At 51.7% G+C, this 21,764-nt stretch overlaps 1 protein-coding gene across 1 annotated transcript; it reads right to left on the bottom strand.

Moving 5' to 3' along the window:
* Positions 1-7: 7 nt before the first annotated feature.
* Positions 8-21,280, bottom strand: LOC124696737 (disease resistance protein RGA5-like). The gene is made up of 4 exons (XM_047229418.1): positions 20,416-21,280; positions 17,939-19,785; positions 17,039-17,156; positions 8-1,109 (listed from the first exon to the last, which is right to left on the bottom strand). The coding sequence occupies exons 1-4, from the start codon at positions 21,258-21,260 to the stop codon at positions 8-10; spliced, it is 3,912 nt and encodes a 1,303-aa protein (XP_047085374.1). The 5' UTR covers positions 21,261-21,280.
* Positions 21,281-21,764: the final 484 nt, after the last annotated feature.

Below are 21,764 nucleotides of genomic sequence, written 5' to 3'. Positions count from 1 at the left end.
TCCTCCTTCAACAATCTTCGTCCTCGATGAACGTCTCCGTCGCCTTGGTTTCTTGATCTCCCTTGGGTTGGGCAGCGTCTACTATCTCGTCGGGTCTGACATCTGATGCAAACTGATGCCCTAAAACAGGGTCCGATGCACCACCGCCAAAAACAGAGTGGCCAGCACTGTGAGCTGCACAGAGACCTATCTGGCTCTCGGCTAATCGATCGCACTGCTGATGCTGCCCACCACCACCAGCAAGAAGGTTCGCCACCCTGCCCCATCTGCAGCGCTTAGGTTCATCATGTTCCGTGCAGAAATCAGTGCTGCAATCCGCACTCCTCATGCAGCTCGCAAACATGCATCTATTGAGGTCTCCATGGGCAACGCAGTAGGCTGTCCGCCCTCTAGCAGCACTACTCTCGGTGCAACCAGGAACAGCACACTTCCCACCAGCATGTGCCTTGCAGAGCATTGAGCTTCCCTTCGCACTACGTTTACATTCCTCAAACTGACAACTCTTTCGGATTCCATGCCTGGCGCATAGGCCAGACTTTCCACGGGCAGTACGTGAACAACCTTCATGAATGCAGCGGAAACCACCACCATGACCCACGCAAAAACCAGTCCCACCATGCGCACTCTTGCTGCAACCAGAAACAGTACACCTCTTCCCACCACCATGCGCCTTGCAGAACGGTGTGCCTCCAAGTGCACCTTTAGCGCATCCTAGAAAAATACAGCGCCTTCCACCTCCATGCTTGATGCACAAGCCAGAATTACCTGCTGCCCCTTTCGAGCAGTTCTCTTGCAAGCACCTCTTACCGCCTCCATGCCTGGTGCATAGGGTAGACTTTCCACGGGCTAAACTTGAACAACCTTCATGACTGCAGTTGAGACGGCCACCATGAGTCACGCAGAAGTCTCTGCGCCCTTCTGAACTCTTTGTACACCAGAAAATTCCGCACCTGTCTCCGCCATGGCTCTTGCAGAAGGTGGCCCTTCCCGTCACTCCCGTTTTACAGCCTGGGTACCGACAGTATTTTTGGTTCACGTTTTGCTTTCTCAGGTCCGATGAGGATTCACTACCAGACATCAGGCTAAATGCAGAGCTTGCTTCGGGAATCCTGGCAATAGTAGCACATTCATATTGCATTAGTAATTTTTTTCACGAAAAACGCAAAAGGCTTGCGTTTCGATGCATTGACACAAAAAAAAGGTTATATGTACAAATCCAAGAAAAGACCAACACCACGCCATATAACTCAACCCAAAAGACCTAATCTAGGGGAGTAGCTGACGAAGACAGCAGGCTCCCGCCCACCTTGATGTCGTTGAACAAGGAAGACATCGAAGGGTGCACATTGTTGAAGACCGCAGCGTTCTGATGCTTCCACATCCACCATGCAGTGAGCATGATCGACGATGAGATACGCTTGCGCAACTGGCAGGGGCAGTCCGCACCACCATCAACCACCACTCCGCGAAGTCACGCTCAACCGGCGGAGGTCGTGATGTTCGGAGGCCCTGAGACACTCAATCACGAAATCCACAAGAGGAACTCGTACCAGATAGTCTAGGAGAAGGGGCACCTAGTGAAAATATGTGCCATAGGCTCCACAGACTGAATCATGATTTTGAATCGGATCGGAACCTCTATGGTAGGATCGCAAACTTTAGGATCTTAACTTTTAGAATCGTAAAATCTAAGATTCTACTTAGCAGAATCGTTGAATCGTTTCACTCAATTTGGATCTTAAAGTCGTATAATCGCATAGTAGAATCATGATTCTGACAACTCTCGCAGAGCGGGTCACTCGCCGAGTAAGGTAGACAACGATGCGATAGCTGCTCGTTCATCCAACACCTGTCAAGGCAGGCCAGCCAAATAAAGAACTTCACCCTAGGTGGTGCCTAGGATTTCCAGTTCAACCTCTAAGACCCTCATAAGATAATCCCCTGAAAGAGGGTGTCGTAGTAGGAGTAGGAAGAGTACTAAGCATTCGTCGTCCAACGCCAAACCTGCCGGTCCTAGATACATGCCCCTAAGTCTGCTTCACAAATGGATGTATTGCCAGAGGGTGAGAGTGATCGGCGCGCCAACTATGTCCGAGATCCAGGAGCGCTCCACCAGCGCCTCTTGCATAATACACCGCTTATTACTACGACGCTTAGGGATGAGCGCGTAAACCTCTGGCGCAATCTCCCTGATGGACTGCCCATCCAACCATCAGTCGTCCTCCCAGAAGAGAGTGGATTCCCCATCCCCTACTACTATGAAAGGGGAGGCCGCGAAGACATCCCGATCCATCTTCGAGAACTTCATATCAAGCCCACGCCAAGGTCGCAAGGGGTCGGTATGCATCCTCCACTGCCAATGCACCCTGAGGCTGATGGCGGTGCGAGCGAAGCCTGGGATCCCCATGCCGCCAAAACTCAACGAGCAGCACAATCTGGACCAGTCGACGTGGTAGTGCCCACCATTAGCATCTGCACTGCCAGCCACAAGAACCCAAGTAAGATCTTGTTCACCTGCTTGGGCGCCTTCTTGTTAAAACTAAGCACCATGAGCTAGTGTATGGTATGGTTGTGAGCACCGAGCGGACGAGCACCCCGACAGCCATCGAACTGAGAGTGGAATGCCAAGGTACTTCATGGTGAAGGGTGCCAACTTGCACTCCATAATTGTCGCCACACCATTAGCCTCATCCTCCGAGCACGTGATTGGGGAGACCGAGCACTTGGTGAAGTTGGTGTGTAGCCCTGACGCCTGTCCAAAGAGCTCGAGTATGCTGCAAATAGCGCGCGATTCCGCCTCATCTGGGTGGAAAAATATGACTACATCATCCGCATAAAGCGTGACCGACGTCACCAAATCTCTCCACGCCAGGCGCCGAAGGATCCCCAACTGAATTGCTTTAGCCAACACCCTGTTAAACATGTTCATGATCAACATGAATAAAGATGGTGACAGGGCTCCCTGTCTCAGGCCCCTCATATGCCAAATAGGGGGACCTGGCTCGCCGTTGAGCATCACCCTAGTACTCGTTGTGGAAAAAGTATGGAAACCAGCTCGCAGAACCTCGGTCCAAATCCCATTTTATGGAGGACCTCGGCGTGGAACCCCCATGAGATAGAGTCGAAGGCCCGCGCCATGTCCAGCTTGAGCATCACCCATGGCTCCTTAAGCCGATGAAGGAGCCTAGCCATATGTTGAACCAACATACAATTGTCATGGATGCAATTTTTGCGAATGAAAGTGCATTGTTTTCGCTCTACCGGTGACTCCATTCGAGGGGCCAGCCGTAATGCCAACGTCTTCGCCACCAGCTTGGCAAAGATGTGGATCGACAGTGGTTGAGGCCCATACATCGTGAACAGCTTGTCGAAAGCTTCCATGAAGTATACCTTCAGAATCCCCCAACAGCATTGGCGGAACTCAGTATTGAACCCATCAGGTCCGGGTGCCTTACGAGGAGGCAGGCGTCGTAACACCTCGCAGATCTTGCCTTCCATGAAGGCAGCCTCAAGTTCGAAGACGTTCTCTGAGTGTGTTCCTAAGAAGTCGAAATCCATCGAGTGCTGACGGTCCATAGCCTTGACGAGGTCTCGAAGTGTGTGTAAGAAGATTCAGCCATGACATCATGGTCAGAGATGACCGCACCATCAAGCAATGTCATAAACTTGAGGCTATGGATCACATTTTTCTAGGGTCGGCAGGCACGTGCTAGTGGAAGAAGGTCATGTTAGCGCCCCATTCCCCTCATCCAAGCAATATTGGCCCGTTAACGGGCCATCATGCGCTCGAGTGAAGCCATTCCCAAGTAGGTGTGCTTGAGATGGGTCCGCACTCGACTCTAATCCGGGGTCAACTTTCGTGATTCCATGGAGATATCCAACCTCAGCACCAACTCCCGTGATGTCATCAACTGGAGTTTGATTCATCCAATCTCCTTGTCTCTCTAGCTCATGAGACTGTGTACCGTCCGCTTCAACTAGGCAGTGAGCCGCTGAAAAGGGTTTGGGTCACCATCAATCTCACCTCAAGCGCACTGCACCACTTCACTGATGCCATCAAGTTTTAGCCAAAAGCGTTCGAACTGGAACCGCTTCCGATCCGCCGAATGTGTGGTCTGGGTCCACCACCACCGCCGCTAGGCAGCGCAAGGAGAGGCTGATGTGAAGCTCTTCCCATGCAACCGTGATGAACACCCTGTCAATATTGACGAGGGTTGGGGTCTCCCGCTCGTTCAACCACGTGTAGCCCCTCCCATGTAGGTAAACCTCCTTCAGCTCGCATTCGTTCAGGATGCGAAGAAAGCGACCCATCATCCGACGGTGTAGGTTGCCATTGTTCTTGTCCTCGTCGCGGTAGATCATGTTGAGATCTCCATAGAGGGTTCATGGTCCGGGGCTAGCCACGTGGATATCGCGCAGCTCAGCCCACGTGGATATCGCGCAGCTCAGCAAGTGTTGACCGCCAAAACCCACCGTCGGGCAGCGACAGTCAGCACTAGTAGAGCCGGGAAGAGCCTAGAGCTGCGGCTGGCTGAGACCCCTCCGAGCGACGGCCCGCAATGCTCTTCTGGTCACACGCGGCGATGCGAAGTGCAGGCGTGCCACCCGACCTATACCTGGTCGGAAGGTGATGGGGAATGCCTCGCTTAATTCCTGCATGGCATACACGTAAACATTAAATACGAGCCTCGATCGGCTCTCGAGTTATCTCGTGAATCGGCTCAAAGAGCCGATCCACCCATGATCCGTGCGGGGTGCACGAATACTTGGTGATCCTGCTTGATCAAGATAAAGCTAATGAGATCTACGACGATTTAGGGTTTTCACCGCATAATCGGATCATCCTACTCCGGGTTGGGCCTCGCGGCCACGCACGGTGCTCATAAGCCGATCCTAAACAAGGCCAAAGAACCAACAATGTAGTTGATCCACGGAACATCCTGTTTAGGACTTGCGAACGCCACCCTACATGCCACCGGATCCTCCCCCTTTGTAAGGCCTAACTATTGCGGATATTAAACTAATCCTTGCAGAGCAAGGAGCAATCGTAACGGATCGAGATCTACTAAACGATGAACAAGCGAGGTGCGCGCCCCATGCCCGAGATAGGCATGAGGACGGCTAGATATGCAAGGGTTGCACTACGTAAGCATGTTTATACGAAGAACAATGCTAACCCTAACACATCTATGATAACTACGTTGCCCGCCATCAAAGACGCTTCGATGCGGGCAACGCATGAACAACGTGGAGCTTGTGCTGCCTAGATCGCAAGATGCGATCTAGGCGACATGTCGCTTACCCGATTGAAACCCTCGAGACGAAGGAGTTGGCGATGCGCCGAGATTGGTTTGTTTTGGGGTGAACGTTGTGTTGTTGTTTATTCCATAAACCCTAGGTACATATTTATAGTCCAGGGGACTTTCTAATGTGGACGTGCACTAAACCGTGCACGAGATAAACTCTAACTTCTAAATCGATACACAATCTATTATACTAAGATACACGGGCTAACTAGCCCAAATTCTCCATGCGAGGCCGCTTCAGAAATCTTCCACGTGTAGTCTTCCAAGCCCATCTCTCTTACGGCCCACCTCTGGATTTGTCCAAAATCTGGTGATAACACATGCCCCCCTGGTTTTCGAAATAATATTTCCAAAATCATTAAGCTTTCCTTTCGAGGGGTCATGTCGTGGCGGAGCACGAGCCGTTGCGACATCATTATACCTCGTCTTCCCAGCCTTCTCTGCAAAATTCGATAGCTCGCGGCGTCATCCCCTTGGAAACTGTAATGACATTAAATTTCCACCAGGCTTATCATTATTTAACTATGCCGATCGACTAGCCTTCTTCATCCCCTTCCTCTCGTTCCAGCCATCGGCACCCAAAAACCCTCTTCCCCTGTAGCAATGTCTTCCTCTTCCTCTTCCTTCTCAAACCTCTTCCCCACTCCTCGCCGAAGAAGAAGAACGAGGACAAGCCTCATTCCGAGGTGAACCCCTCTCCTCCGACAATGAGAAGAAAGAAGGGGAAGCGGCGAAGGCCAAGGCCTTCCCTCCGCCAAGCTCCCGCCGCGAGGCGCTCCCGCATGTGGGCGGACGGCGAGGATGAAGATGACGACGAAGAAGAAGAAGAGGAGGAGGAAGATGAATCCTCCTCTTCCGCCGGTACCCGCCAACCAAGCGCTTCCGCTCCCGGGCGGACGGCGAGGACGATGATGATGACGAGGAGGAAGAGGCTCGGCCACGGGCCGGGGTAGCGACGACGAGGAACTCCTCGGGAGCAGCGCCGACGACATCGACGGCGGTGATGACGAGGACAGCGACGACTAGTAGAATAGGTCTAGTAGTAGCAGTGCACTAGGCACTAGATCCCTCTTTTGAGAGCCATCGGCTCTTTCTTGTAAAGCCGCTCCTCTCGAATTAATGAAATTGTCCTTTTGATTCATCTTTCAATTGCTCCAATTTCACTCCTTCCGCTCGTCATGTGAAGACCGATAGTAATGTATCGGATCTCTTTTCTTTTGGACACTCATGAAGCCGCACTCTCATGTCGATTAGCTCGTAGGCCAGGAACTTCTCAATTTCAGGCTGCGATTTGGTGTCTGATCATAATTCTTCGCAGTACCTTAGCCGATGACTACTCATCGGCTATTCCGAGAATCTAGTCCCTTTCCTCCTTTCGCACGACAGGACGGTCCAAAATTTGTAAAAGCCGATGTCCTCCTTCCCCGATTCCTCTCTATAGCTTCAGCCAGTCTTCTTTCACGGCCGGAGCTGCTTCCGGAGAGGATCACGATGCGAGATCCAACGATGCAACTCCAATCGGTTTCTTAAGAACCGGATCTCCATGTAGTCTGTTGCCCCCCGAGTCTTCATCAAGGCGAGGACAGTCGTAATCAACCACATGTGTCACCATCGGCTTCCGAATCGTAATGCAGAAATCAGCCGATTCCATCAAAATCGGCTTTCTAAAGAACTTTTAGGGCGAGCTGCCCCCCGAGCCTTCGTCAAGGCAAGAATACCGGCAAGGATGCATAAGTCGTTGAGCGCGTAGCCAGTAGGCCGCCGGTGGGTTTTGGCCCTGTGCAACTGTACTAAAGTCGATGACTGCGCATCGGCTTCGCTTCTTGCGAATTTTTTTTTTATTTGGCCGATTTTTCTCAATCGGCCCCCAATGTTCCTCTGCACACATGTCTGCACATGTTTATCTGCATAGGTTCATCTGACTATATGCCCCCCGAGCCGAATCTGCCAAATGACTGCAGATATCGGCTTTCATGGTTAGTCGTGGCACCGCACTTGCACGTCGGCTTCGTAAAGATTCATGCTGACTTTCTTCGCCGCCGTGGCCGCCGCCCAGTGGCTCGTTGCTTCGAACACAAACGGAATATGTGCAGAGGATAATTTTGGCCGATTGCTGGAATCGGCCTCCACATTGCTTGTTCGATGAAGGTTCCGTGATGAAGATTTTGTAATGTTCCTCCATAAATTTTTTGGGGCCGATCACAAGGATCAGCCTCGCACGGTTTGCTCATTGGTTTAATCTTGCTACTCAGTTAGGCTGGATAAAACCAACCCAACCTCTGACTTGATGCGCCTGCTGTCGTCCACCTTGAGTGCATCGTATAATCGTGGAGCACTAAGCTCTGTCGGCAAGACAAGCACCATGTTTGTGCCAGCCGATGTTTCATCATCGGCTTTCTTTTGCTTGGGACGCCACTCCATTCTTCGTGGACGACCCTCTTCATCCAGGGCTCGCTCGAACCTTTGCAGCCTAGATCGGGCCGTGCCTTCCTTAGCGTATGCGGATATAACCTTTCGGCTTCCTCCGAGCCGCGCAACCGCCGAACCCCGCGTTTCGTGAACGGCTGAGTCCGTCGGGGCACCACCTTGGACGGTGGTACCTGTCTTCTTCTTCTTCTAGCCCTTCGTCTTCGGAATCCTCAAGATCTGCCCAACGAAGTGACTCAACGACGTTTGCTCCGGTGGTGGGAGAGGCCCTAAGCGCTCAAACACGGACACGTTGGCTGCCTCCTTCTTCTTCTTGTTGCATTCGGGCAATTGCCGATTGTGGGCAATCGGCTCATTCCCGAATCCCAGCGAGTGTCCGAAGAAAGGGCAGTCCCAATGTCCGGCGTTGTCATCCGGCTCCCTTGATGTGTCCGTGGCATGGCGCTCGTGCTCCTCCTCATCGCGATCCTCGCCGACGATGTCTTCTCGGCTTCTCTAGCCAAACGATCTCCTTCATCATCATAGTTGGACCGTCGGCGTTGGTCATACCGACTCACATATTTGTTGAGGAGGTGGTCAGAGAGAGGTCGTTGATATCTTATATTCTTCACTTCTCCCTCTGTGACGTAGCGCTTGCCATCATGATGGAGCCGATCGCGTGGAGCGGCCTCCTCCGTATCCTTGCTATGAGAGCAGCTGCCCGCATCTCCATCTTTGCCGTAGTGGTTCCCGGGTCCTACCATGTTGATGCCGAACGTGGGACCTGGCTGGCAGCCCTCGGGGTAGATGACTTCTACCATGTTAACGGCGGGGAAGGGCCGGGTGTCTACCTTCATGGCGTCATCGGTTGAAAATTAAACGCCCCTTCTCTATCGCCGCTTGGATGTGTTGACGCCACACCCTGCAGCCGTTGGTGGCATGGGAAAGCGAATTGTGGAATTTACGAGTACGGCTTTCCGTTTAGCTCTTGCGCCATGGGGAACTTGAGACCTTCGGGAATCGTCAATCTGTTTCTCCTTGAGCAGGAGGTCGAAGATTTGTTCGGTCTTGGTCACGTCAAAATCAAATCCCCAGGCGGCCCCGGTGGCTTTACCCATTTGCGGGACATGGGGGTTCCTCCCCGAGTCCACTCGACCCACTGCTACTTCTTGGTCTCCCGCGAGCACTTCACTTTCTCTCGTATCGACCATGACTACCGCACGCTTGAACTTGTCTTGGTACGAGTCCGGGTGGCGCTGTTCATATGCCGATAGTTTCGAACCATGTGCGCCAGCGAGGATAATCTGCTTGGGAGGCCATGTCCTTGAGCTGTGTTGCAAGGCCGGCTACGCCAACTCGATCGCTTCCTTTCGGTTATACGAACCGAATAACATCGGTTCCTAAGGTTCCTGAAGCGCTGGATGTACTCGTCACCGTTTCTCCGCGCTTCGACGTAGTTGTGCTAGATCGGCAATGCTAGAATCGGAAGCTTCGAATGATATTGCATATGGAACTCGTTCTTCCAATTGCTTCCAAGACTGGATGGAGTTCTGTCGGCAAAGAGGTATACCATCCGAAAGCCGATCCCGTGAGGGACCGTGAAAAGAGCCTCACGCGTAGTTGATCCGACACCGAAGCCGGTCCTAGTTGCGCCAAATATCGGCCGATGTGCTCGATGGAGCTGGAGCCATCCGATCCACTCGAATTTGGAGAAGTCGGGAGCCGATATTTAGGTGGCAGCGGGATCATCTCGTACTCATCGGGGTACGGCTTGGAATAGCCGATTGCCCTCCTTTTCGGCATAATGCCGAACCGGTCTCTCGGCATGGTACCGATCCGATCCGCCGTGCCGGCTGCAGGAGATGCGCTCCGAAGATTCGCCGGGGTGGCGTACTTAGCCAGCCATGTTTGCTTTTCCAGCTCCGAGCCAAGCTGCGGGAGCCGGGCTCGGGAGTTTCGTCGGGGTGGCGTACTTAGTTAGCCACGTCCGCTTCTCAAGCTCGTCGGCCGACGTTCCTCCTGTTTGCGCCGGAGTCCCTGACGTTGTGGCCTGGTTTGAGAGTGCCCAGTTGCCACAATCTGGCACATACGTGCACGCGTATCCTCGAGGGATCTCCTTAGGCGCCTCAACCAAGAACTGGTAGTCACTAGGGTCACCACCGATCTTGTAGACGACGAATGCCGGTGTAGCCGGCACTTCAGCTCGGTGCTGCCAACGCATATGGCGGCGGTGGACGGGACCGGAGTGGCAACTCTCCTTGGTGCGTCCCGAGGGCTGGTCCCGACGGCGAGTGCCGGTGGCTCATGATCTCCGGATCACGCGCGAGCGAGACGCTCCAACACGTTGACCAAGTTTTCGAGTGGCGGTGTAGCGAGTGAGCCACCAAGTAGTTAATCTCCCGCCGCGAGGCCATGGTGCGTTCCTCCGACGGGGCGGAGAGATCTATCCCATCGAGTGCACCTTGTGGTGAGAATCCCTTCCATCTGATGCCATGGGTACGGGTTCTCTGAAAAGAGCCGATGAGGTCGGCTTCGAGGGTGGCCTTGATCTCGTCATGTTTCTTCTTGAGCTCAGCAGGCAGCTCCTCGTAGGTGACTGGCGTGCCGTCCGTCGCCATCTCAGATGTAGATGGCGATGTGGTTGATGTAGACGATCGTCCCACCGGGCGTGCCAGAATGTGTTGACCGCCAAAACCCACCGTCGGGCAGCGACAGTCAGCACTAGTAGAGCCGGGAAGAGCCTAGAGCTGCGGCTGGCTGAGACCCCTCCGAGCGACGGCCCGCAATGCTCTTCTGGTCACACGCGGCGATGCGAAGTGCAAGGGCGTGCCACTCGACCTATACCTGGTCGGGAAGGTGATGGGGAATGCCTCGCTTAATTCCGCATGGCATACACGTAAACATTAAATACGAGCCTCGATCGGCTCTCGAGGTTATCTCGTGAATCGGCTCAAAGAGCCGATCCACCCATGATCCGTGCGGGGTGCACGAATACTTGGTGATCCCGCTTGATCAAGATAAAGCTAATGAGATCTACGACGATTTAGGGTTTTCACCGCATAATCGGATCATCCTACTCCGAGTTGGGCCTCGCGGCCACGCACGGTGCTCATAAGCCGATCCTAAACAAGGCCAAAGAACCAACAATGTAGTTGATCCACTGAACATCCTGTTTAGGACTTGCGAACGCCACCCTACATGCCACCGGATCCTCCCCCTTTGTAAGGCCTAACTATTGCAGATATTAAACTAATCCTTGCGAGCAAGGAGCAATCGTAACGGATCGGATCTACTAAACGATGAACAAGCAGGGTGCCGCCCCATGCCCGAGATAGGCATGAGGACGGCTAGATATGCAAGGGTTGCACTACGTAAGCATGTTTATACGAAGAACAATGCTAACCCTAACACATCTATGATAACTACGTTGCCCGCCATCAAAGACGCTTCAAGTACGGGCAACGCATGAACAACGTGGAGCTTAGGCTGCCTAGATCGCAAGATGCGATCTAGGCGACATGTCGCTTACCTGATTGAAACCCTCGAGACGAAGGAGTTGGCGATGCGCCGAGATTGGTTTGTTTTGGGGTGAACGTTGTGTTGTTGTTTATTCCATAAACCCTAGGTACATATTTATAGTCCAGGGGACTTTCTAATTTGGACGTGCACTAAACCGTGCACGAGATAAACTCTAACTTCTAAATCGATACACAATCTATTATACTAAGATACACGGGCTAACTAGCCCAAATTCTCCATGCGAGGCCGCTTCAGAAATCTTCCACGTGTAGTCTTCCAAGCCCATCTCTCTTACGGCCCACCTCTGGATTTGTCCAAAATCTGGTGATAACAGCAAGTAAGGCGAATTGTTAGCATCATCCTGTGGATCGTAAACGCAGGTCAACCACCACTCGGTGCCCCCCTAAGGGGGTCACCTTCCCAGTAACCTGTTAGCATCTATATGGGCGCTATCAAGCCACACTATCCTATTAATCTAGGACACGATCACCACACCTCGTGTATCGGCCGCTCGCAAGCAGAAGTAAGCATCAAAATCTGCGCCTAGCATTTCCATTATGATGGCATGATTTACAACCGGTAGTTTGGTCTCCTTAAGACATACAATCGACGCACTCGTAGTATCCACTACACTCCTAACACACATACGCCATGCACGGTCATTAAGGCCTCACACATTGCACACCATCACCATTGGTTCGTACGACATTGGAACGATTTTTTACACCAGTGGATCAACGTTTGGGTCAAGCCTCAATGAGGTGACCACCCGATATCCCCACCAACAGTGGAGAACACCCTATGTCGTAGCAAGCGACCAACCGTACAGCTCTTCAATCGCCTCGATCATATCATCCATCATGGGCAGGTCGAACATCTTGTGATAGGCCTCCAAGGCCGCTTCTAACGGCGCCTCGTCCCCGGTGATTAGTCCAAGCTTGCGCATGAGGTTCCTCACTGCCTTCATCTCTGATTTCAGGCCTCAGGCCAGCAGGCAATCCTTGAACTGCGACGTGGTTGGAAGTTTAGCGCAATTAGCCTTTGCAGGATGGCCGGAGCCTACATCAGAGCGTCAGAGCGTGACTTTGCTGTTATGCGGAACTGTCCGAGTGTGCGAGGTCTTGTCGGTGCAGCCGTTGGCCGAGCGAGAGCGGAGAGGCGCGACCTACTGAACACCATCGGGGGTGTAGCAAAGTGGTTCGCAGCCAGAGTCAACCTTGGCATCACAATAGACGGGCCCGTGTCGCGGTCACCTCTAGTCGGGGGCGTGTCTACCACGATCTCTTCATCCACCTCGTCCTCCTCTAAACTCACCTCAGCGTGTCGCACACAGCTCACCGGCGGGGTGGCGGTGGTAACCAGCTCCAGGACCTGGATTGCGCTGCCAGTTGCAAGCTCCAGAACCTGAGATGCCACGAAGTCTTTTTTTTTTTAGCAGTCTGACACTCTTTATTCATCATGAATCATAGAGTTTACAGGAAATGATAAGCCCTCAGGAAGGGTAGCTAGCCAAACATGGCGCCCTACAGGAAGTGTAGTCGCCGTACGAGCCAAAGTGTGTGCTTCTCCATTCGATCGCCGACCCTCATGGCGAAAGGAGAAACCTCCTCGGTCTTGTTGGGTCGCGACCTGTCGATCATCCGGATCCTGGGCTGCGGACTGGTCGTCCTGGCCCGTCAGCCGCTGCCCAACTGGGATAGTAGTGGTCTCCACGAATGCGTCCAGGCCCAGCAGCGGCCTACGGACGAAGGGGCGCAGCAGCACGTCCAGCGGTCGTTCGCCCCTGGGCACCGAGCCAAACTGACAATCACCGTCGATCGTACTTGGGACAGAGTAATGGTGAGTGATTGGCAACGGGCAGGACCACTAGGGACCCAACCCCAATCACTGCACCGGTGCGCGCCGGACCCACCACATCCTCCGCTCTTTGACAGGAGCTTGGTCCTCCAACGGCTCTAACGTGGTCAACAGCTGGCTGGGAATGGCAGCAACTGCCTCATCTTGGCTGTCGGCGCTCAGAATGGCAGCCTGGCCAGTCTTCCTCATCTCCCTATCTCCCTAAACTTTGGCCCCCCCGCTTAGGGTAAGTACAATAGGGTCATATCAGTCTTCCCTTAGAGATACCATATTAGATTTTTGCTTAGCTTGAAGGAAAGAGAATGATAGAGAAAATGTTATCTTCCCTTAGCTAAGGGATCATCTCTTAAAAAATAAGAGAAGACTATTTTCTCAATTGTATTGCATATGTCTTAGTTTTCCCTTAGCAATAAATTTTCTATCAAAATTTAATTATTAATATTAATTGCTAGAGATGGTTGTAAGAGATAATGCATTTTATGACTTATATCTAATACCTTCTCTAACTAATATGGTGGGATAAGAGAAGGCATGTCTTCTCTATAATTGTACATACCCTTATTGCTTTTTTCGCTTTCCCGGTTGTTGCGATGTGATCAGGTTCTGGGCGCCGACAACCACACCCGACGCCAGCGTCCTGGTGGTGACCCACCCCAGGCCTGCTCCCTCTAGCCTGGCCTACCAGCGCTACGGAGGATGTCCGGCATCCCGGGCGTGTACGGGTACTGGCGCCGTGTCAGCCACGCCGTGGTGTGCGCCCATCTCATTGTTCCACGACCATCGGCGTCGCGACCATCGCGCGGAGTAGGGCGCCAGAAATCGACCGCCCTAGTCACATGCACAAGCAGCAGATATGCGAGAGTGTTGATGTGCGATGGCACCACTGCCTGCGCCGGCGCAACCATGTCCGCCACCGAGGGCGGCTCGTCTGGCTCATCCATGCGCACCACTTGCTCCTACGCGCTCCGGAGAGGGCGCGATCACCTCCACCGTGCGATGTGCCGCCGGCAGCACCTGTGCCACAAACCGGTGCCCATCGGTAGGCGCGCACTGAGCGGGTGGCGTCCTGCCCATGTCCATCGCGTCGCGGCTACGCGTCACCAACTCACGACGCGCCGCACAACACCCTCTCTGGGCGGAGCCAACTCGAGGCGCGGCGCAAACAGTGCCGCGTGGCACAGGTGCAGCATCCCTGGGCCTCGCTCGCTGCTCGTAGGCATCCTAGCGTACCTCCTGCGCACTTGGTTGTCGCGTTCACTTTCTTGCAGGCTCGTCGTCGACACCCGTGGGTGAGCGCGGCCTAGGAGGGCGGGGAAGGGTGCACTCCCGCGCCATGTGCCCCACCTCTCCAATGCGGAGGCACACCGGCCACATAGTGAAGTCGGCGGCGCGGTGTCCCGACTACGTGCAGAGCAAGCAGAGGCCTTGGAACTTCGTGTAGGAGCTGGCGTCGCGCCCCGGGCATGCTGCCTTTGCCGCCATCACCATCCCGACCACCTTGGTTGTCGCGTTCACTTTCTTGCAGGCTCGTCGTCGACACCCGTGGGTGAGCGCGGCCTAGGAGGGCGGGGAAGGGTGCACTCCCGCGCCATGTGCCCCACCTCTCCAATGCGGAGGCACACCGGCCACATAGTGAAGTCGGCGGCGCGGTGTCCCGACTACGTGCGCAGCAAGCGGAGGCCTTGGAACTTCGTGTAGGAGCCGGCGTCGCGCCCGGGCATGCTGCCTTTGCCGCCATCACCATCCCGACCACCTTGGTTGTCGCGTTCACTTTCTTGCGGGCTCGTCGTCGACACCCGTGGGTGAGCGCGGCCTAGGAGGGCGGGGAAGGGTGCACTCCCGCGCCATGTGCCCCACCTCTCCAATGCGGAGGCACACCGGCCACATAGTGAAGTCGGCGGCGCGGTGTCCCGACTACGTGCGAGCAAGCGGAGGCCTTGGAACTTCGTGTAGGAGCCGGCGTCGCGCCCGGGCATGCTGCCTTTGCCGCCATCACCATCCCGACCACCTTGGTTGTCGCGTTCACTTTCTTGCAGGCTCGTCGTCGACACCCGTGGGTGAGCGCGGCCTAGGAGGGCGGGGAAGGGTGCACTCCCGCGTCATGTGCCCCACCTCTCCAATGCGGAGGCACACCGGCCACATAGTGAAGTCGGCGGCGCGGTGTCCCGACTACGTGCAGAGCAAGCAGAGGCCTTGGAACTTCGTGTAGGAGCTGGCGTCGCGCCCCGGGCATGCTGCCTTTGCCGCCATCACCATCCCGACCACCTTGGTTGTCGCGTTCACTTTCTTGCAGGCTCGTCGTCGACACCCGTGGGTGAGCGCGGCCTAGGAGGGCGGGGAAGGGTGCACTCCCGCGCCATGTGCCCCACCTCTCCAATGCGGAGGCATACCGGCCACATAGTGAAGTCGGCGGCGCGGTGTCCCGACTACGTGCGAGCAAGCGAGAGGCCTTGGAACTTCGTGTAGGAGCTGGCGTCGCGCCCCGGGCATGCTGCCTTTGCCGCCATCACCATCCCGACCACCTTGGTTGTCGCGTTCACTTTCTTGCAGTCTCGTCGTCGACACCCGTGGGTGAGCGCGGCCTAGGAGGACGGGGAAGGGTGCACTCCCGCGCCATGTGCCCCACCTCTCCAATGCGGAGGCACACCGGCCACATAGTGAAGTCGGCGGCGCGGTGTCCCGACTACGTGCAGAGGCCTTGGAACTTCGTGTAGGAGCTGGCGTCGCGCCCCGGGCATGCCGCCTTTGCCGCCATCACCATCCCGACCACCTTGGTTGTCGCGTTCACTTTCTTGCAGGCTCGTCGTCGACACCCGTGGGTGAGCGCGGCCTAGGAGGGCGGGGAAGGGTGCACTCCCGCGCCATGTGCCCCACCTCTCCAATGCGGAGGCACACCGGCCACATAGTGAAGTCGGCGGCGCGGTGTCCCGACTACGTGCAGAGCAAGCAGAGGCCTTGGAACTTCGTGTAGGAGCTGGCGTCGCGCCCCGGGCATGCTGCCTTTGCCGCCACCTTTTTGCCGCCGTGGCGACCCCTGGCTCGCTTGCTAGTGACGTGTGCGGGCTCCTCCCACGGTGTGTCATCTTCCTCATCCTCAAGCGGGTCCTCGGAGTCGTCAAGCTCACCGATGGTCATCGGCTCCTTGTCCCGAAAGATCTCAGACCTCACCTCCAGACGGGCACGGGAGGACTCCGGCTCGTCAAGCGTGTTGCGGTACTAACGCGGCGTCTCTTCCAAGTCTGACCCCCTTCCACTGCGCCATCAGTCCTCACGGCCACGCGGGCTCGCCACCGGGGAGGGGGGAAGGGGAGAGTGATGGGGCAGGGAATGGGGGTTGGGTGGCCATGGTCGGCCAGGCGAGGGGGAATCACCACCGCCGTGAAGACGGGAAAGGGGTGGTCCTCACCTGACCCACGCTCCGGCGCCCCTCTCCGCTCCGCTCTCTCTCAAACCTCCTCTGCATTATTAATCTTTAGATAATTCGTAACAAAATACTAGATACAGGCACGACAGTGAAAAAAGGGCTGAAGAGAGATAATAACAATGACGTAATAAGTCATTATTACACAGTTTGCTATGCACTTCATTTATTATTATAGATGGGATGGGGTCAACTATTTAGTTTATGACTCTTCACACTGATTCCAGTTATGCAATCATGAGATTAAATCCAATCTGATGCTAGCAAAAACCAATTTTCCAAAACTTAAAAATATAAGTTAAGATCAGACTTGTAGTTATTTTTTTAATAATGTTGCTCCATTACATTAAGTCATAAAGATAAAAAGAACAAGTACTCCCTCCGATCCATAATAAGTGTCAGGACAAATTTCCGATCCATAATAAGTGTCGGGACAAATTTAACACTTACTATGGATCGGAGGGAATAATTATTTTCAGAAACTTCAGAGCATTATTGGTGTGTGTGGGGGGGAGGGGGGAGCACTTACTCTTCGCCATCACAATCCGCCATTTCCATGTTGAAGCTAAGACACCTTGCATCCTTGCTAATGGTGTCCTTGAACACAGATTCTGCAGCCCGTCTGTCTGATTCCCCTGTACCAGCGTCTGCCCCAGTTTGTTCATCAGTCTGCAACAGCATGCGATATACAGTGCGCCGAAACCCCTCTAGATAACCATGGGATATACAATGCCCAGAAACCACTCTTGCTATTTTTACACATCCTGGGTATTGACAGTATTCAGTATTCTCTTTACTATTTCTTGGGCTGATTAATCCGGATGTACTAACTTCACTATCTGGCATGAAGGCGTCTGAGGAGCTTGCTGGTGGATCCGTAAGTTGGGTAATCCTGACAACAGTAAGACATCTATCTTCCATTAAAAGACAGTAGATAAATCCATTCACAAAAAAAAAAGACAGTAGATAAATCGTTCCAGGGAAAAGGAGACAAGGAACTCTATAAAAATGAATTAAAATTGCCATATTATGGCACATAGTGAATTGGCTCTGCAATTTATCAATTTTTCAAACGCAGTTTACCTATCATGAGGGTTAATTGAAAAATCCTGATTACATTTGTAGGACCACCCACACTACCAATTTTCAGAAAATTTAGGAATAATTTAATCAAATTGCATTGATTCGATCATTGAAGCCTGGATATAAACTTAACAATGTGTCTCATGTTAGCTCAGCAAAACTGCAAAAGAAGTACCAAGGACAATTCATTATTCTTCCGAACTGAATGATGTTAAGAAATGCACTTACTCTTCCTCAACATAATCGACCATTTGTAGATTGAAGCTAGGAGACATTAAATGCTTGCTAATGGAGTTTTTTAGTGCAGATTCTGCAGCCCTCCTATCTGAATTCTGTGCACCGACACTTGCCCCAATTCGTCCATCGATCACCTTCAGTCTTAACAGGTGTTCAACTCCAGTAAGCATATGGCCAAACTGCTCTCCTCGGTGGGCATTGAATCCTACCTTCAGCCTCTGAAGATAAGGTAATGCTTCTTCATGAAAGGCAAGGCATAGTATACCACACCGGAATTTGAAACACTCCAGAACTGGGAATGAGGCACGGTTAAATACAATAACTTCTGCAGTGGGTTTCCGGACATATAATGAGAGAATAGTAAGAGCAGGCAATCCGGTGAGCATATCAATGTCCTTCGTCAGTAATTCTCTAACAACAACTTTCAAATGGCAGAGTTTGCGGAGGTGCCCAATCCACACCGGGAGTCTGGGGAAGATGCAAATGGGCGGCAACAACTCAAGTCTTTGAAGAAAGACAGGAGGAAAGACGACAATGCTCGAGCCATCAAACAATACGGTTGTTCTGAAAGTCCCGGGAGTCAGTGTCAGATATTTCAGATTACCAAGTTTCCCAAGAGAATAGGCCAGAGCTACCAGGTTTCTCGTCAGACGTCCATCAGATGACGCTGAAGAACACACAAGATGCAGATCCTGGAGGTTCGTCAGCTCGCAAAGGCTCCGTACACTGTCTTCAGAGTTACTGCTCAGGTCAAAATACTCTAGTCTGCGTAGAGATGTGAGGCAGCCTATCCCATCAGGTAGAATTTTCTCATCTCGAAGACGTAGATGCAATAAGCTTGGGAGATGAACAATATCCAATGGTACAGCAGATATCCTTGCATTTATCTCAAGCGTTTCCAGGAGCTGCAGCCCTCGCATCTGACCTGGCAATTCTACAGTATTATCACTTGAAATCTTAAAATATCTCAGCTGAAGCAATTGGGAAATTCTAGAGAGGTTGAAACTTATGTGCTCATCATGATTGCCCCAAAATTCAAGGTTTACAACTCGGAGAAGCTTAAATTCCCCAATAGAAGGCATACACTTAACAAGTCCAAAGAATGCGACTGTTCGAACATTTGACAATGTTATACATTCTGGTTCCTTTGCAAGTTTGGATTTGGTGAAGTGTAGGGACAGTCGATAGGCCTTGGTAGCGGTAATGGTCTGAGAGTAAGTAACTGTAGTGACAAAATTCTCCTCTTTGGACTTCTGAATAATAAGATCAAGCACAATGTGGTGTACTGTGCAAGATAACACCTTATCCTTGTGGTTAATTTTTATTGGTTGGATCATCCCCATGTTGAAAAGCTCATAAAAATAACTCTCTGCAACTTCATATGCGTCTTTTCCTTCTGTTGCACTAATAAAACCTTCAGCTATCCATTGCTTCACCAAATCAACCTTCCAAATTGTGTATCCCTCAGGGTAAACGCTAAGATACAGAAGACACGTCTTCAGGTGATGAGGAAGACTAATGTAAGTAAGGTTTAGTATTTCTTTCTGCATATCTTCCAAACTAGGATTTACATTCCAAATGGAGCATAAATATTTCTGTACTTGGTGCCACAGTTCTGAGTTCCATGGTTGTCTTGATAATACACTGGCTACACTGATGACTGCTAGTGGCAAACCACCACAAATTTCAATAACCCAATACAAGGCCTTGATAAATAAATCGAGAGACAGAGGTTCAGAACAGGAAACTCTATTGAATAACAATTTTCCAGAGTCATGGATGCCAAGAGGTTTCATTTTTAATATATTATCCAATTTATTGCCACAACATTCCAAAGCTACATCCCTATTTTCTACGGTTGCAACTATTCTGCTCCAGTTATAGCTCTCTGGAAGAGCACCGTTAACAATATCCCATGTTGATGTTTCCCATAAATCATCAATGACAATAAGATACCTGCCAAATGATTTTATGTGTAACAGGTTTGTCAGACTAAAAGGTTCCACATGGTTTCCAGAACCAAATCAAAAGGTTCCAAACTGTAAACTATGGCATTGGTATTTCGATTCCATCTTGTACTCCCATTACTATTAATTATTACTAGTGTTCTTATTAGTATTAAATTATCAGTATCTTGTTCCAAAGTTGAGTCGATTTAATTTCGACCACTGGAGTAGTACTGGATCATAGAGTAGTTAATCTTACCTACTTTGAGAATACACAAAATATGTGACTGAATTGAAATACTAATCATATTTAAAATTTACATGCAAATTAAGACTCTTGTATTCTCTTCTTTGAATACGTTATAAATCTATCACTATAGCATTTCCACACTCGCTTTAAAGGATTGGAAATTTCTGCATTAGTAGGGAGGATAAAAAAAAAGAAAACCACTGCTTCGTTTTGTTCAGATTATGCTGGTGTATAAATCAGATAAGCTATTGAACAACTATAATACTAACTAATAAGTACGTCCAGTATTTTCAGATATAAAATATGTATTGTAGTACCTTGCATGGAAAATCCAGTAAGCTCTATACATCGATCGTTAGACTTTATAGCTTTCTGCGCAGAATAAATTACCTTTTATCTTGGAGATGGTCCCTGAGAATGTCAATGAGGTCTTGCACCGTGCAGACATCAGAGTGTTGTTCGTGCCTCTGGACTTGAGAGAGCAAGCCCCGAAAAAGCTTGATCATGTCAGGTTTCCTTGATACCCTCACAAAAGCCCGACACTCATAGTGTCGTCCAAAATCACGGTATAGTTCTTTAGCAAGTGTGGTCTTGCCAACTCCTGCAGGTCCTACAATTGGAACCACTTTGAGCTCGTGGTCCGCTTCATTAGTAAGCAATTGGATAAGCTTCATCTTGGAGTCGTCGATACCAACGAGGTAGTTGGCAGCCAATCCATGGCAGGGCGTTGAAATCCAAGGTTGATGGGTGAAGGCATTGCTAGAAACCGGGATACAGCCACCCAGCTGATACCTTTCATGCCGTTGACTCGCCTCCCACACCAGGGTCCTGAATCGGGCGATCATGGAAATCCTTGTGCACGGCTTCCTCGTCTTGGAAAGACGAGCAATCTTTACACGACGAACCTTGTGACCGTTGACGGATCTGATCTTGGTACCGGCGCCGATGTGCCTCGCCATCATATTGTCGATGCAGTCCTCGATTTCGTAGGACAGTTCACGGACCTCATCCATCCAGTATTTCGCCATCTTGTTGGGGAAATCAACCACTGATTGATTCACGAGATCGATACCTATATCTTCCAGATCTTCCTTGAGTAAATCGATTCCCACCTTCAGTGCATGTGGTAGACGGTACTCGGGAGCCAGTAGTAGGTGGAGCTTCCGGAGAAGAGGGCCCATGGCACCCAGGGAGGAACTCATCGGAGCATCCATAGCGACCATGGAGGAACTCATTTCTGTCGCTCTCAGAAGAGAATCACTGCAGACGATAATTGAGGAAACAAGTTTGCCTGGGAGGGGAACATAAGGTGATTGAATGATTGACTCTGCCATAATGTCACGCAAAAGGTAGCGGAAAATAACCATTACCTCTGTGCCACCATCCACCATTTTCTCCTATCTTTGTTTATCTACGTCTTGGAATCGCCTTAGGTGAACTCTTTACCTTCCTTTTGTCTGAATTGCAAGTTTGATTTCTTCGTAGGTTTGGTAACTAGGGCATTGACATATTTATCCATTTCTTTTCTGACAGAGGGCGTCTTTGTTATCAAGAGGACAAAGACAGTATCGAGATTCGAGATGGGCAATCTTCAAACAAAAGATTCCACCAGCCGGTTGCTCCCACGGTCCCACCTACCGCACTGTTCATGCGTGATATGACTGAGGCATGTCGAGCGGACGAATCACTCCCGGGCTGGTTCACACCCGAAATCATGGAGTTGTTCGAGTGGCTATGAT

This window comes from Lolium rigidum, chromosome 3 (assembly GCF_022539505.1).
Source record: "Lolium rigidum isolate FL_2022 chromosome 3, APGP_CSIRO_Lrig_0.1, whole genome shotgun sequence".
Classification (NCBI taxonomy): Eukaryota; Viridiplantae; Streptophyta; class Magnoliopsida; order Poales; family Poaceae; genus Lolium; species Lolium rigidum.
This window is presented reverse-complemented; position numbering and strand designations above follow the sequence as displayed.

Bases quoted from the DNA above. Each gene is read 5' to 3' on its own strand.
- LOC124696737 (XM_047229418.1), bottom strand. From the start codon at position 21,260: ATGAGTTCCTCCATGGTCGCTATGGATGCTCCGATGAGTTCCTCCCTG. The intron at 19,786-20,415 runs GTAATTTATTCT...ATCATTTGGCAG, and splicing joins GACCATCTCCAAGATAAAAG to GTATCTTATTGTCATTGATG. The intron at 1,110-17,038 runs GTAAGTGCTCCC...TACTATTGCCAG, and splicing joins GCGGATTGTGATGGCGAAGA to GATTCCCGAAGCAAGCTCTG.